At 35.4% G+C, this 13,878-nt stretch overlaps 1 protein-coding gene across 3 annotated transcripts in view; it reads left to right on the top strand.

Moving 5' to 3' along the window:
* Window positions 1-12,191, top strand: part of LOC129273487 (atrial natriuretic peptide-converting enzyme-like) — a 29,421-nt gene extending 17,230 nt beyond the window's left edge. For all 3 annotated transcript variants that reach the window (XM_064099027.1, XM_064099029.1, XM_064099028.1), the window contains exons 7-21: window positions 155-277; window positions 1,406-1,510; window positions 1,936-2,031; window positions 2,639-2,749; window positions 3,221-3,334; window positions 3,963-4,070; window positions 4,526-4,660; window positions 5,173-5,337; window positions 5,950-6,075; window positions 6,588-6,671; window positions 7,476-7,568; window positions 8,017-8,098; window positions 8,711-8,973; window positions 9,632-9,777; window positions 10,878-12,191. In XM_064099027.1, the coding sequence (XP_063955097.1) occupies window positions 155-277; window positions 1,406-1,510; window positions 1,936-2,031; window positions 2,639-2,749; window positions 3,221-3,334; window positions 3,963-4,070; window positions 4,526-4,660; window positions 5,173-5,337; window positions 5,950-6,075; window positions 6,588-6,671; window positions 7,476-7,568; window positions 8,017-8,098; window positions 8,711-8,973; window positions 9,632-9,777; window positions 10,878-11,039 (1,913 nt within the window). In that variant the 3' untranslated portion in view covers window positions 11,040-12,191. The remainder of the gene's footprint in view (window positions 1-154; window positions 278-1,405; window positions 1,511-1,935; window positions 2,032-2,638; window positions 2,750-3,220; window positions 3,335-3,962; window positions 4,071-4,525; window positions 4,661-5,172; window positions 5,338-5,949; window positions 6,076-6,587; window positions 6,672-7,475; window positions 7,569-8,016; window positions 8,099-8,710; window positions 8,974-9,631; window positions 9,778-10,877) is intronic.
* Window positions 12,192-13,878: the final 1,687 nt, after the last annotated feature.

Raw genomic sequence — 13,878 nt, 5'->3', positions numbered from 1 at the left:
CGAAGAGTAACATTGAAATATTAGATGATACTCAAGTTTAATTCACATCATAATTATGGACCCTTCGCCTAAACTTTAAATGGGCTTTGATGGTATCAATGATAATATGGTTCATTGTAGTTGGAGAGTGGTTCTATTTTTCTCTCTTTAAAAGATGCCGTCATTGAATGCGATGCCGGAGAGAAACCATGCAAGTACGTTCAAGAGTGCTACGGCGAAGCCCATGCTTGTGATGGCAGCTCTAAATGTATCTCTGGAAACGACGAGATAGGCTGTGGTGAGTCGAGGATAGTCGTATCGCATAATTTTCATCAGTGGTTGCGCCACAAACAGAAGAGGGCGCATTGATATGTGGTGGAAACCATTTTGAGCGACTTCGGAGTGAGCCTAGAACTACCAACAGAAAAAGAAACATCCGGAAATTTTATGCGCGGACGCCAAACCATACATGTAGATATTTTCATTTCATTTCATTTCATTTATTTCATTTTCAACAAAATATAAATCAAATAAATACAATCATAACAAGTCGACATCATAAAAAATATACCAAGGTCATAAAATCAACTTGAAAAAGACATGTTATAAGAAAGTTACATACAAAATAATCTTGTGTAAAGGATTTGTGATTTACAATTTGTGAAAATGGAGAATCCCACTAAAAAGCAAAGCTTGTATATTGTGGGCTCCTCAAAATATGACAAGCGAGAAATAAATTTTATATAAATAGATAAATAAATAAATAGAAATCGATATAAACAAATGACTACTATATTCCTTTTGAATTCAAAGTATTGCGTTGTCTTTAAGTTTCCGTGGAAGACATTGCTTCATATTTTTACTGTGACAGTAGACATCGATTTAAATATTTCGCAAACGCCCTCAGTTCTGATTCGATAGGTTGATTTACTTGCCAGACTGCAGCACATTCGTTCCAAACCACTCATAGCAGCTGCTTGAGAGAGAGATTTTAATGGAGTTCACGGATGTCCATGGCATTAATAGAATGAATTTCCTAATTTCAACAGTCACACTTACGAAGTTAGCTCCATGTTGATCAAAGCTGTTACTATATTTCATATGGAATATTTTCGATCGATTTGGGTTCGGTTTCGTTGGTGTGCCTGTATACTGTTCCGTAGTGTATCACTAGGCATGAAAGACCCGTGAAAGTCCAACCGTCTAATTAGTGATTAATAACCTTGATTTACTTCCTGAATCTTTCTAAAAGCAAAACTTATTTCCCTTTTATTGTTAAAGTGAAATCAAATTTAATTATTTCACCAACAGACCAATGGTTGGTAGATTCATCAATGAACCAAGCTAACTGGTTGGTTAAAAATGTGAGAGCGTAGATCTTGATCATCATACATGTAATTATTCACTAATTTTTTTTTCTTTAAAGCATGTTCGAGTCCCTTTCTGTTCAAATGTTCCGATGGTAGATGTCTTAAACGTTTACGTGTATGTGACAATGTAGTAGACTGCTCGGATGACGAACATAATTGTGGTAAGCTATGACATGATTGATTACTTTTTTTCACTATTTAGAGAGTATTTTAATCAAAACACTGAATTCGAGGACAGAAATTGAAATATGACAATGCATTGATAAAAAACGACCAAAGTTTAACTATATAATTGAGAGAGAACTATATTTTATCTGTGGTCGTATGCAGAAAAGGAGCATCTGGACATCGTTTATGGGGTAACGGTAACGGATTTGCAACTGCAGAGCAAATGAGCTTGTCTTCCTCGCCTTATCGATCACTTTCTCTCTTTTTAATATTACCCCCCCCCCTTCTCTACCCCTCCCTATTCCCTCATTTCTTTCTTTATCCTTGATATCACAAAGAACATGCCCAAGTACATTATTATAAAATGAATAAATCAAATGACGTGGGTATAAGTAATACATTTTGTCTTTTTATACAGATTTTGAATGTGACAATGGAATCTTCACAATTAACAATGTATTCCTTTGTGATGGAGTAAATGACTGCACAGATTACACAGACGAACGAAACTGTGGTAAATCATTTTTGCATTACAATATATTTCAGTGCCATTCTTAATCATTCGTATATTTGAATGACTTCATTCCCATTTGTTTGTTTTTCTTTGTTTGTTATTTGGTTTTTTTTTCTAATCCAGGTGATTTAAATCATACATATCAAATTACATCTCGGATAGTGTTTTGAATTGAGGTAATCCGAATTGCATTACTCCAATTATTCATATCATTGAGATGTCATGTCCCTACTTAATAACAGCTTAAACTTTATCTGCATCATTTTTTTTCCTTTCAAAGTCTACCCCAAAATAAAGAAAACATCTGTAAATCTAATTGTAAAGCTGTAGCAGTGCATAAAAATAAAATTTCTAAAAATATGAACTTTCTTGCACCTTGTTTTGAAAACAAAATCTTTATCACCCGAATCTATCTGTGACAAAAAACATAAATTTCGAAGGACAGTTCTTAATGTAATATAATGGACATTTTCGGTGTTCAGCTATTGATTATATGTGCGTAGTATCAATTCCAAAATCCAAATGCATGTTTCGGCGCTCATTCTTACACGATTATGATCCCAACATACAACACCGTAGATGCTAACACCAATTCATTTCGTTACAGAATGTACGGGAGAGAAGTGGCAGTGTCCTGGCGATGGGCCCTGCATTTACCGGAATAACGTCTGTGATGATTACCCTCATTGCCCCGGTGGAGAAGACGAAACTAATTGCTGTAAGTGGCTCAAAGTAACTCATTTGATTCACAGGTAAAAGAATTGGTAGATATTCTGGGAAAAATGCAGCTCATTTATTAATTGTAAAAGTAATAATGCACACATTACGCCCCTCGAAATAGAACACCTTGTAATTAAGTGATGTCCTAAAAAGAAGATGAACATGTAAAAGGGAATTCATATTCCTGTATCCTCTACCATTGTCTACTGTCTTTTCGCCAACCCAATATTGATACATTTCTTCCATTTTTCAAAATGTCATTAGAAATCATTTATTTTTCAATTTCTTGTTAAACATATTAAGATAAGCTTATTTTATAATCATTCATTTGAAGCCTTTATACGGATTTTGATTTATTTTTTGCACATTTCTTGTAGAAAAGGATATTTTATTCATTGACAGCAATTTTTCTAATTGATTGTGTTATGGCTCTATTACATTTTTTATCAAAATAATATCCAATTTTCAGCGTGCCTGAGTTGGCAGTTTGAATGTCAGAATTCAGGAGTGTGTATCCCGTATTGGCAGAGGTGTGACGGAAACAATACATGTGGTGACGGTTCAGACGAGCAAGATTGTCCAGGTAATTTTCAATTCGTTGTTCTCAAATATTTACTATTACTATTCAATTCAATGTTATTTTCCACTTTCAATCACTCTTTAACCAATAACGAGAACAAACCATTATGAATAATGCCAAATACTTAAACATGTTAAACATGCTAACTCGAAACTTATCAGGAGTTCTCACTGGTTCTGTTAAAAAACTACATATTTCTTCACTTTTAAACACTTATTTGAATATTCCGATGACGATTATGATAATGATGATGATCACAATGACAATCACAATTACAATGATGGCGATTGATTATTTTCTTATTAACAGTGTTGAGAGTGCTCAAGGCTGGAAATCGTATTCCAATACTAGCGACGAGTTAAGGCATTTAAGATCAAGGCCTGGTGGCCCGAGGTCACGGCCAACGATATCAGACCTCCGAGCTGGCCTCCAAGGCCAAGGCGAAGGGGCGAGATCTCCGATGCGAAGGCAGGCCTCTAGGAACATATCACATGATAGTAATATTGTGACATGGTAGTAGTCGGCTCAATGACACTTGCACTTTTATCAACATTGTCATAATTGTTTGAATTGTCAGTATTATATCATCGTAGTCTCTTTAGTGTCTGTATTCATTTTGATTGCCACGCAGTGTGTGCCGATAAGTTGTATCAATGCGACTCTTTCCAATGCCTGGCTGCAGAGAAGGTTTGCAATGGACACAAAGACTGTTTCAAAGGAGATGACGAGATGAACTGTGGTAAGTGTTTTGTGAAAACTGGTCCTGCCATATAACGCCTAACCCGATAGCAATTTATTTCAACAAAGAAAAATGTTTTTTTTTAACGTTTCTCTTTTAAAACAAATTTTCTCTTAGTCTTGGTATTTGCTAATATTCGTTGCATTGCTGAATAGAAAGTTGGAGAAGGAAAGGATGAAAAGAAGAAGAAAAGGAGGAGGAGGTAGAAGAAGAAAATAATGAGAATGAGAAAAAGGAGAAAGAAAGGTGAGTAAATGGGATATAATTATTGTATTAAATTTCTTTGTAAACCACATTATTTCAGAACCAACATTCCCTGCACCCCCCCCCCCTTCATCTCTCTCCTCTTTCTTGTCCTCATCTTTCACAACCATCACCAATTACACGTCCATGTTTGAATTAATTAAGTAACGTTTACTTAACATTTTCTACAAATTTATTTTTTATTTACCCAGAGAATAAAACAATGCCTAGTTGCCCGACTGGAGAGTTGTCTTGCTCTGGTAAATGTTTACGACCGAGCCTCTTATGCGATGGTGTAAAGCAGTGCGTTCGAGGAGAAGATGAAAAGAACTGTACTCAACCGACAGGTATGTATATCTTCTTCCTGCATTGCTTCCCCTACCCTCGGCGAAGCCTCAGACAGTATGATCAACTTGGGATAGTATCACAATCAAGGTCAGCCTGACGACATTAACATACTAAAATCTAAGTTTCACTCTGAAAAATTATTATCTACTTACATGACAAAAATTTCATGGATATACATAATTAGTTATGATATACAGGGTACAATTTTATAGTCGATGAATAAGTATTGTTTGTTTTTACTTTGTTTGCTTTTATGAATCACACTTATCTAATATTTGGACCGACTGCCCGTGTTTATGAATATAACCCGAAAAAATGTCCGTATTATAATAATTAATATTGATGAGTTTGATGATGATGATAATACTAATCATCATCATCATAAATAAAAAAATGACTGTTTTGATATGAGCAAATACTTACATGTCGGTGTTATAAGGGAGCGTTTGTCTACGTCGCTTTGGCAAATACCGATCATATTCTGCATATTTTCTTTATTCTTTAATTGAAGAAATGCCCGATGCCAGTGACTGTATATCGTGCAGCAGCGGGGAGTGCATCCCAGTGGATGCTCGTTGCGATGGTAACGCGGACTGTACCAGTGGTGAGGATGAGGAGGGATGCACGACCCAATCATCGACAGGACGGCCAATGACCGATCCAATTACTACACAATGTAAGGAAACATGAGAGGTAGCTAGGGGTGACGATACAGGAAGATGGGCCGTGGCCGCCCTCCCCCTATTATTTTTTAAGTAGCAAAAGAAAAAAAATAAAGAAAAAAAAGAAGAAAATTTCGAAGAGAAGTCACGGTCGTGTAACGTCAATTTACTCTCGTTGTTCAATTGATTAAAAATCATTTTATGATGTCATATTTATGCCCCCCCCCCCCACGAGTCACGAGCGTCTGCAAATGGCAAATAGCATAAGTAAAACGCGAACATTTTTTAAAGAACGCTTAACTTCAGAATTCGGGATATTTTTTTGTCCAACGAAATTCGACATTTCGATATAATTCCATATAATTTTACTCCATTCAGCGTTTCATTTGGCTCATCTTGCATAGATGGCATCCAAATATTTCATTGGATTTGATGAAACCTTTTAGTGATATTTTTATAGCGTTATATAATAAACTATGTTGTCATCGAGTTTTAATAAGCTTTTTAAAAATCCGTTGTTGGATTCCTGTGTAACGCCAAGGTTTCTTTTTAGTTTGGTATCAATTTGTGTATTTGCCTCCCGGGATTTGCCTTCTTGATTTTTATCCTAATAAATTCAATTTCAGCTCCATGTCCAGAAGGAGAAGATCTATGTACGTCAGACCAGTCGTGCATACCAAAATCAAGATTCTGTAATGGTATACGAGACTGTCCACGAGGTGAAGATGAAGATTCTTGCACAGAAACGGCTGGTAAGAAGACAGTGATTGTCGCCATCACGGATTTCCGTGGTCGCCATGTGTCACACGACAATGGTATTTGTAGAGAAACAAATAAAATATCATTTTCACAAAGTGAAGGGGGATGTAGTGATTCAAATTTTCGGTTAAAAAATGAAGATTAATTTCTCGTCATTTTTTAGTGACATAAGCGATCACTCATTAATGTGTGATTTCTGAAAAGAAAAAAAAGTGAGATATCTTTTTGTTTGCAGTTTCTTTTTAAAGGTAAACCATAAAAGAACATTTTATTTGTAGGTCTGGGAGTATGTATGTGACAGAAGGAATTGTAAGGCTCTTCAGTTGTATTACCCCCACAGATTGAGTGCTAGACATGATGATAAATCTTATATGTATTATAATTAAAAAAGTAACCGTAATGGTTAGACTATTGATTTTAAACAACATTTTAACTTTGATTATACACTTTTGTGATCAGATAATGGATCATTCACTGTATACGCATCTTGATTATGATTATTCAGATAGCTGTTCGGAGATGGGTGATGGTTCGTATTTCGTTTGCGATGGAAAAGATGACTGCATCAACGGAACGGATGAACATTGCAGTAAGAATATCAATCATGTCTCTCACTTTAGTCAAATGTAATTTTCTTTATGTTAAATGTAAAAGATGAAATGCCCAGGAGTGGCAAGCCACCCCCTCCCTATAATTGTTCAAATAGTGAAAAAATAGGATATAGGTGTTTTAACAGAAGAAAAGAAAGAATAGAAATATGAAAATAGATATATGTGTCGCGCTATTTTCTATTACTCCTATTATTCAACTAAGAAATGGGACCTGTTTTTATGTTGTCTTGCTCCGCCCCCTCCCAATAATACCGAAATACCATCGTATTACACTGACAAAGGAGAAAGAAGACTAAAAACAAATACCAAATTCTCAAACTTTTTTTCAGTGTTTCCGGCTGTTAGGTGTAAGTACAGTAATGATTTTTATAATCTTAAGTTAATGGAAGTTATTTTTTAGCATTGTTTTAGTCAGAATCTCTTTATACGAATGACAGTCAACAACGTATCAAGAAAAATAAGTTAATTGTGCAATGTCCTCTAGTTCTATAAATTCAAGCTCCGTTCCGATTGCTACCTTCTAATTCGTAATCGCCTTTTGAAAATGCATCTAATTGAAGTCTCCTATATATGTTTCATGCGCATTCTTATGTATATGTATGAACAATAATAATATTGTTGCGTTTGTTTTCTATTGTAAGCATGTTGATTCCAACCCTGCGGTTGGCAAACATGCATATTTTTATTTCATCTGAGATTATTTGTTACTTCAATTGACGTGAATTTGATTCTAGATGTTTCCTGCGTTCCATATCTTAGTTTTATATTTTCACTTTCTTCAGCTTGTGGTACCAAACCTATGGCTAGAGCTAAGATACTAGGAGGACAAATCGTAAATCAGAAAGGGGAATGGCCCTGGCAGGTATTACTAACCAGTAAGTTTAATAGTTATGACTACTTTTCCGTTCTTTCTTAACATAAAGGTCAAAATATTTGCTCGATCGCAGCTTCATAGAAATTTTGCCCCATATACGCCATGTCTGGTCCCCTCAAGTTTTGGGGCTCATTTAGCCACTGCGAAAGAGTGTGACAACATAGAGATACATGACGAGGGGTGTGCCAGAAAGCCAGGCAGTCTACATCTTTGGTCTACATACATGATTATAGCACGAACATGAAAATGGAAAGCAGGGGAGAAGTGTGGCTGAACCTGGGAGGGATTATGAGAGAGAGAGAGAGAGAGAGAGAAGGGGTGGATTCATCCGAGGGTCTTTAGAGGGTTATGTGAACAAAAAGTGAGATGTAATAAATATTAAATATCAATGAGAGAGCAAATGATATCGAATATTAATTATAACCTCGATTTTCTTTTATACATTATAGAGTCAAACTCTACGAAAGGGGTTCACTGTGGTGGGTCAATTATCAACAGAAATTGGATTGTCACTGCGGCTCATTGTATAAGGCAAGTTATAGAAGGTGGAGATTAAGATATTTAAATCGTTCTCAAGTTTACAGCCCCTTCTTTGTGATCATAGAACGTTTCCTAACAGCAGTCTAAAACAATATATTTAAAAAAAAATTCAGTGAAGTTATGATAGGACTTGACGACGACAAACTTCAGTAAGATTTTACACTGGCAGACAGACATCCAAAATGTTCTATTACACTTTGCAACCCCCTCCCATTCGCCTCGGGGCACCGACAAAATTATAGTATAATGATATGTAAATATCAGTTTTATCGATTTTAGTTTAAAAAAAAATAATAATAATACATGAATAAATACATAGATAGAAGATTGGGCTTTTTTATAATCAGGAAATGATACTCATATCAACCGATACAGACTTGTTTCTCCTTATACCTCAGTCTCATTTCCCCTGCCGCGGTCGTACGGCGAGTCGAAACAGTCGTTCTAAAAAAAATTGTACCAGATACATTGAATAAACATGAATAAAACGGCTGTTTTCGACTCGGCGTATTGCCACCGTACGGGAATGGGGACTGGAGTATTACATACAAAAAAAAGGAAATAATTCAATATTCCTCAAAAATCGTTTTTATTTCTTTTCAGCTCACAATCTGTTGGATCAATATACGTCTTGGCTGGCGTGACTGATCGTAAAGACGTCCATGCGGATATCCAGTACCGAGAGTTAAGCCACGTGATTCGACACCCTAACGCTTCGAAGGGTGGATTCGACGTCGCTTTGGCCCGGGTTACGGAGCCTTTCACCTACAACGCCCTGGTGCAACCAGTGTGTCTCCCTGATGAAGACATCATCCTGGATCCAGGCGAATACCTGACCGTGACCGGATGGGGTGCTACGGGAGGAGGTATGGTACCATTACTCATATGGAGGTGTCTCCCCTCCCCCCACCCTTCTTCCCCATCCCCCACAAAGAGGAGGTGCACTTAGAAAATGATACTTATTTTACTTTTGTATCTATAAACTAGTCGCAAAGCAGTCCCCACTTTTACCCCAGGCGTCAAATGGTCTTTTAAAAGCGGGTTGCTATTTCATCATCATCTTACATGTATTTTTAATACATATTGAAAAGGCGTTTTTTGTTTCCTTTTTAGACCTTCTGAGCTATATATTCATTACGCTGATTATTAGTTGTTGTTTAAGGGCATTTTTGTGAAACGCAGTGCCGCCTTTTACACCATCACGAAACGGAATTGATTTTACGGTTTGATCTCAGTCATAGATTATTTTCCAATACTCCTTAATGCCATCAGGAACGTAATTTCAATCGATTGCAAAATACCAATCCTAAATTTGCATGTGATCGATCGATTTTAGCCTATGGTAAATCAATTCACACTTTCTGTTGCAGGAAGCAGAATTGAAGGTCTCATGATTGATTTTAGGATCAATTGCAAATAATGTTAACAATCGATAAGCATCCCTTCCTAAGATACTTAACTCCCATTTCTCCATCTCCCTCTCTCTCTCTCTCTTTCTCTCGCTTCATCTCTTTTCCTCTCCAGGCTTCGATGGCATTAAGTTGATGGAGGTTCGACTACCCCTAATTCCTCCTCAAGCATGTGATAGATGGTGCTATTTCAGTCGCAGAATCCTCGAAGAACGAATAATATGCGCTGGCTACGAGCGCGGAATGCAAAGTGCTTGCTACGTAAGTATTATAAAAAATACATCTATGAATACGTAGATGAACTCGTAAGTGATACATTCTAATAATGAAATTAATAAAATGGGGTAAATAACCCCTGAACATGGTCGAGTGGAGATGGCCTTATGAATATAGGAATTCGTAAGCCCTTTTTGATTTGTTTCACCCTTTCCGCCGTTAATCATAGTTATGTTATAGCGTGTATTAAAATATAAAATCATATCCTTATTAATTATTGTCTGCAGGTATAAAGTCAAAATAAATATTATCATACATTAGGAAAGTAAGAAGGGTAGAAGGTGTACAAAGTTGGAAGCCCATCCAAGAAAACCAATGATAATTAGGCAAAATATACGCCATGTAATAAAAGTTCATTGTAAGACATTTATCAACAACCCGAATTGATACTGTATATAATTTCAATAATTATATCAGTCAGTTTCAAACTGTACATTTATTATAACAGATTTATTAATTAAAGTAAATGGCCTTATTCCTTAATATCGATGTAGTTATTATTATCTTGTTGTGATTTTTTAAATGATTTACTAGATAATCTTCAAATAGGCGGTGCTATATTTGGGTGGTTTTGTTGATGCATGCAGGTACTTGTAATTATGCTTGCTAGCAAAATTGAATCAGCCTTTGGCCAATTAGGGCATTGCAAGAAATTTTGTATAATTGCAAATGAAGAATAAGGCCTATATCAAGCACAATTGGCGTTACAAGAAAGTTGCACTTAAATTTTATCTATTTATTTATTTCTGATATGTATACGGGGTGGCGCATTACCACCATCTTGGTGTTCTACCATATAGAGCTGCTAACCAAAAAAAAAGAACATCATGGACCCGTTGCATAAAACTTTTGCCATAAAAACTCTGGCAAACCAAATTATGCCATTGAAAAGTACACATTAAAAACTCTGGCCAAAAAAATTGTCAGAGTTTTTTTATGGCAAAAGTTTTGTGCAACGGGCCCCACATCAATTTTTTTTAATAACAAAATGACTTTGGCATGATTTGGGGGCTTATGCATGATTTGGAATTGAAGAATAATTTTTATTGCAACGCCTCATAAGTCACCCTTTCCATCTTTTGCAGGGTGATTCTGGAGGCCCCGCGGTGGTACAGAGGAATGGAAAGTGGACAATAATAGGAACTGTTTCCGGTGGGTCAATGTGTGGCGCCCCCTATACTCCGAACCTCTTCACACGTCTCAGTTTCTACGTTGCCTGGATACGATCAGTTGTTCAAGAAAACTAGCTAAACCTCAACGAACTTTATAATCACAGAAATATTGTATGCCCAGGGTCGTATTTCACAAAACTGCTCATAACTTACACAGTACTTAACGAACGACCAGTGACTTGTTCTTAGGTGCCTTATCAGATTCTAAATCATTGTTATTATTATTTGGCAAATGTGAGATCCAAAATTTGTGTCATCTCCTAGTAGCTATGCTTAGAGCAAGGGGGGGGGGTCTGACTTGTCTTCCATGGGTGAGCTCCACCCTCCCCCTTCCTATAAATAAAGACTCGAGAATCATCGCACTGGGGATGCGCTTGATTTGTTGGTAGGCCTACGCGTTTCTTTCTCTTATCATTAGTATTATTTTGGAAGAGAATGTACGTTTAGACTGATATTCACAGGTTGTCGTAACCTCGCTTGGTGCAATAACGACGTAATCTGGACGACTTTATTATAGCATTGTCTCTTGCACATATAGTAAAATGACAATATGAAGCAAAAAATTAGCCTTTAAACTAAGTGCCTTTCGATCAAGACCCGTTTGTGTATTTTCTTATGCATTTTATGATATACATATCTTGTTTTATTTCTGTTTTGTTTTGTTGGGGAAGGGTATGCAAATAAAGTTTATGTGTTTTCTAAAATATCATGGCATTAAACAGCGGTCATATATATTTTAAATGAGACAAAAAAAAATTACAGAATGTACGAAACAAGGTTGTACAGCAATAAACTAAGGGCGGTAATAAAAACCTGTAGACGCCCTCTTTTGTTGATGAATATCGTAATAAAACCTCTTCCAACTTCTTTTTTTTTGCAGTTTGGTATGCACTAAAACTTCATGGAATTGCTTTCATTCAAAAGTGTAAAAATATTATGCTGAAAAGCGAAAGCGTATTTTCCCCCAGAAAACGGAAATGGAAACAATAAATCGGAAATTCGAAAGATATGTAATTTGGACAAGCAGAAAGGAAATTGAAAAACGGGGATTGATGCTAATAATGTACCAAAAATGACCATGGTGATATTATTCAATGAAAAAAATGATTAAGCCGCTAAGCTATATCTTAGGATGATATAGGTAGAGATTAAAGAATGAAATATATCCACTTTCTATTCTTCTGCCATTATTATGAATAACTGTGATAATACAACTTGAACACTTAATTTTTGTCCGATTATTTTCTTCTTTCATTGTTCTCGAAATACAACTTATATTTTTTTGGTCTATTTTATAATAAAAGAGTTTCCTGCTTTTCGACCATTGACGGGTGACCCTAATTATATAAGACAGTATTAAAAAACACTAATATGTTCTAATAACTGAAAGACCTGGACAGTATACATGATATAGAATTTTACATTTTCCTTTTATATGAGATGTGATATTTGAAAACACACTCCTGTTATAGGCCTATCAAATCGAGTAGATCTACAGAAAATTACAATTTGATCTGGAATCAAATCCAGAAACTGGTCATCTTCTACAGTGTCCAATATGATATTTTATTCTGATCACATTATTTAATTTTCCATTCATATGTAATGAAAATTCATCGACATATTTCTTATAATGTACCATTAAATTGTGGTCAATATCAGGGCATAGAGCATGATCAGGGTTACTGTATTATGTATATCATCATCATCAGAATATTATATAAATATATATATATATATATATATATATATTTATACATATATATTTCAAAGTGATAGTCTGAATTCTCAATTAAGAGTCATTCATCTTTAAGTACTTTCATGTTTAAGGACGTTCCACAGTTAAAGTGAAATCCATGTCACTTTCACCAAACTTTGCACATAGATACTTTAGAACCTGAATATTCGAAATATGCAAAAATTAACATAGGTCCATGTGCTTGATTTTTTGCTATAGAGCTTCAAAGTTCACCCAACTGGATGTTCTTAAGAATTAAGCATTCAAAAGAATTTGGCATTTTTAGACCTCGCAATATCACTACAATGAGTTTAAACCTCTATTACTCCGTCAAAAAACATGAAAAGGTCATCAAATTTCGCAGGAGAGTTAATAATTATATCGTTAGAATGGAGAATCTATTCATAGTGCTATTTATTGTTAGCAATTTTAAGTCTAACAGCACTGTCAGTTCTTGAAAATGGTGTAAAAGATAACAAAAACCCAATCTAAAAAATGTGAAATTTCAATAACAAACTACAAAAGTACAATAAATGCTGCACTTTATTCAAAATCCATGTCATTTTCACCAAAATTTGCAAAGTTGTAGAGGAAGGTATACCTAAGAGGTGCAAACATTAAAAAATAGGGGTTCATGTGCTTGTTTTCAAACTATCAGCATTTTTATTAGAGCGAATGTGCTTTTTAAAACACCAAAAATGCGCCAAATGCTTTGTATCTATGTGAAGAAAAAAATCAAAACCACTCTACCATTCATTCAATCTCGGGGTCATAATCGTGATTTTTGGCAGCACTGCAGAGTAAAGTATTTTGAAATTGTAGAGATATTTTTAAAAATGGTCCATGAAATAATTCATTTTGTTTAGCTTCATAAAATAACGCATCGGATCTGCAGTTAGAGTGCAGATGATGAGAAAAATCAGCTCATACCCACAGCTAATTAATCACCTGTTCATCCATTGTGACGTCAGCGCGCATTTATTTGTCAAAATTCTATTTATACTTGAACACGTTAAATATATGTCACACCATGGACCTATTTACAAGAATCATGCATTTTGTGTTGATGTTTTATTTCCTCAATTAAAAGCGCAACTTGGTCACACGTATCATAAAAATCATCTACGAATTCCGACGGTACTTATTGTGATTATTTAAGGTCAAGGAGGAGGCAGG

The sequence above is a fragment of the Lytechinus pictus genome, chromosome 1, assembly GCF_037042905.1.
Source record: "Lytechinus pictus isolate F3 Inbred chromosome 1, Lp3.0, whole genome shotgun sequence".
Lineage (NCBI taxonomy): Eukaryota > Metazoa > Echinodermata > Echinoidea > Temnopleuroida > Toxopneustidae > Lytechinus > Lytechinus pictus.
This window is presented reverse-complemented; position numbering and strand designations above follow the sequence as displayed.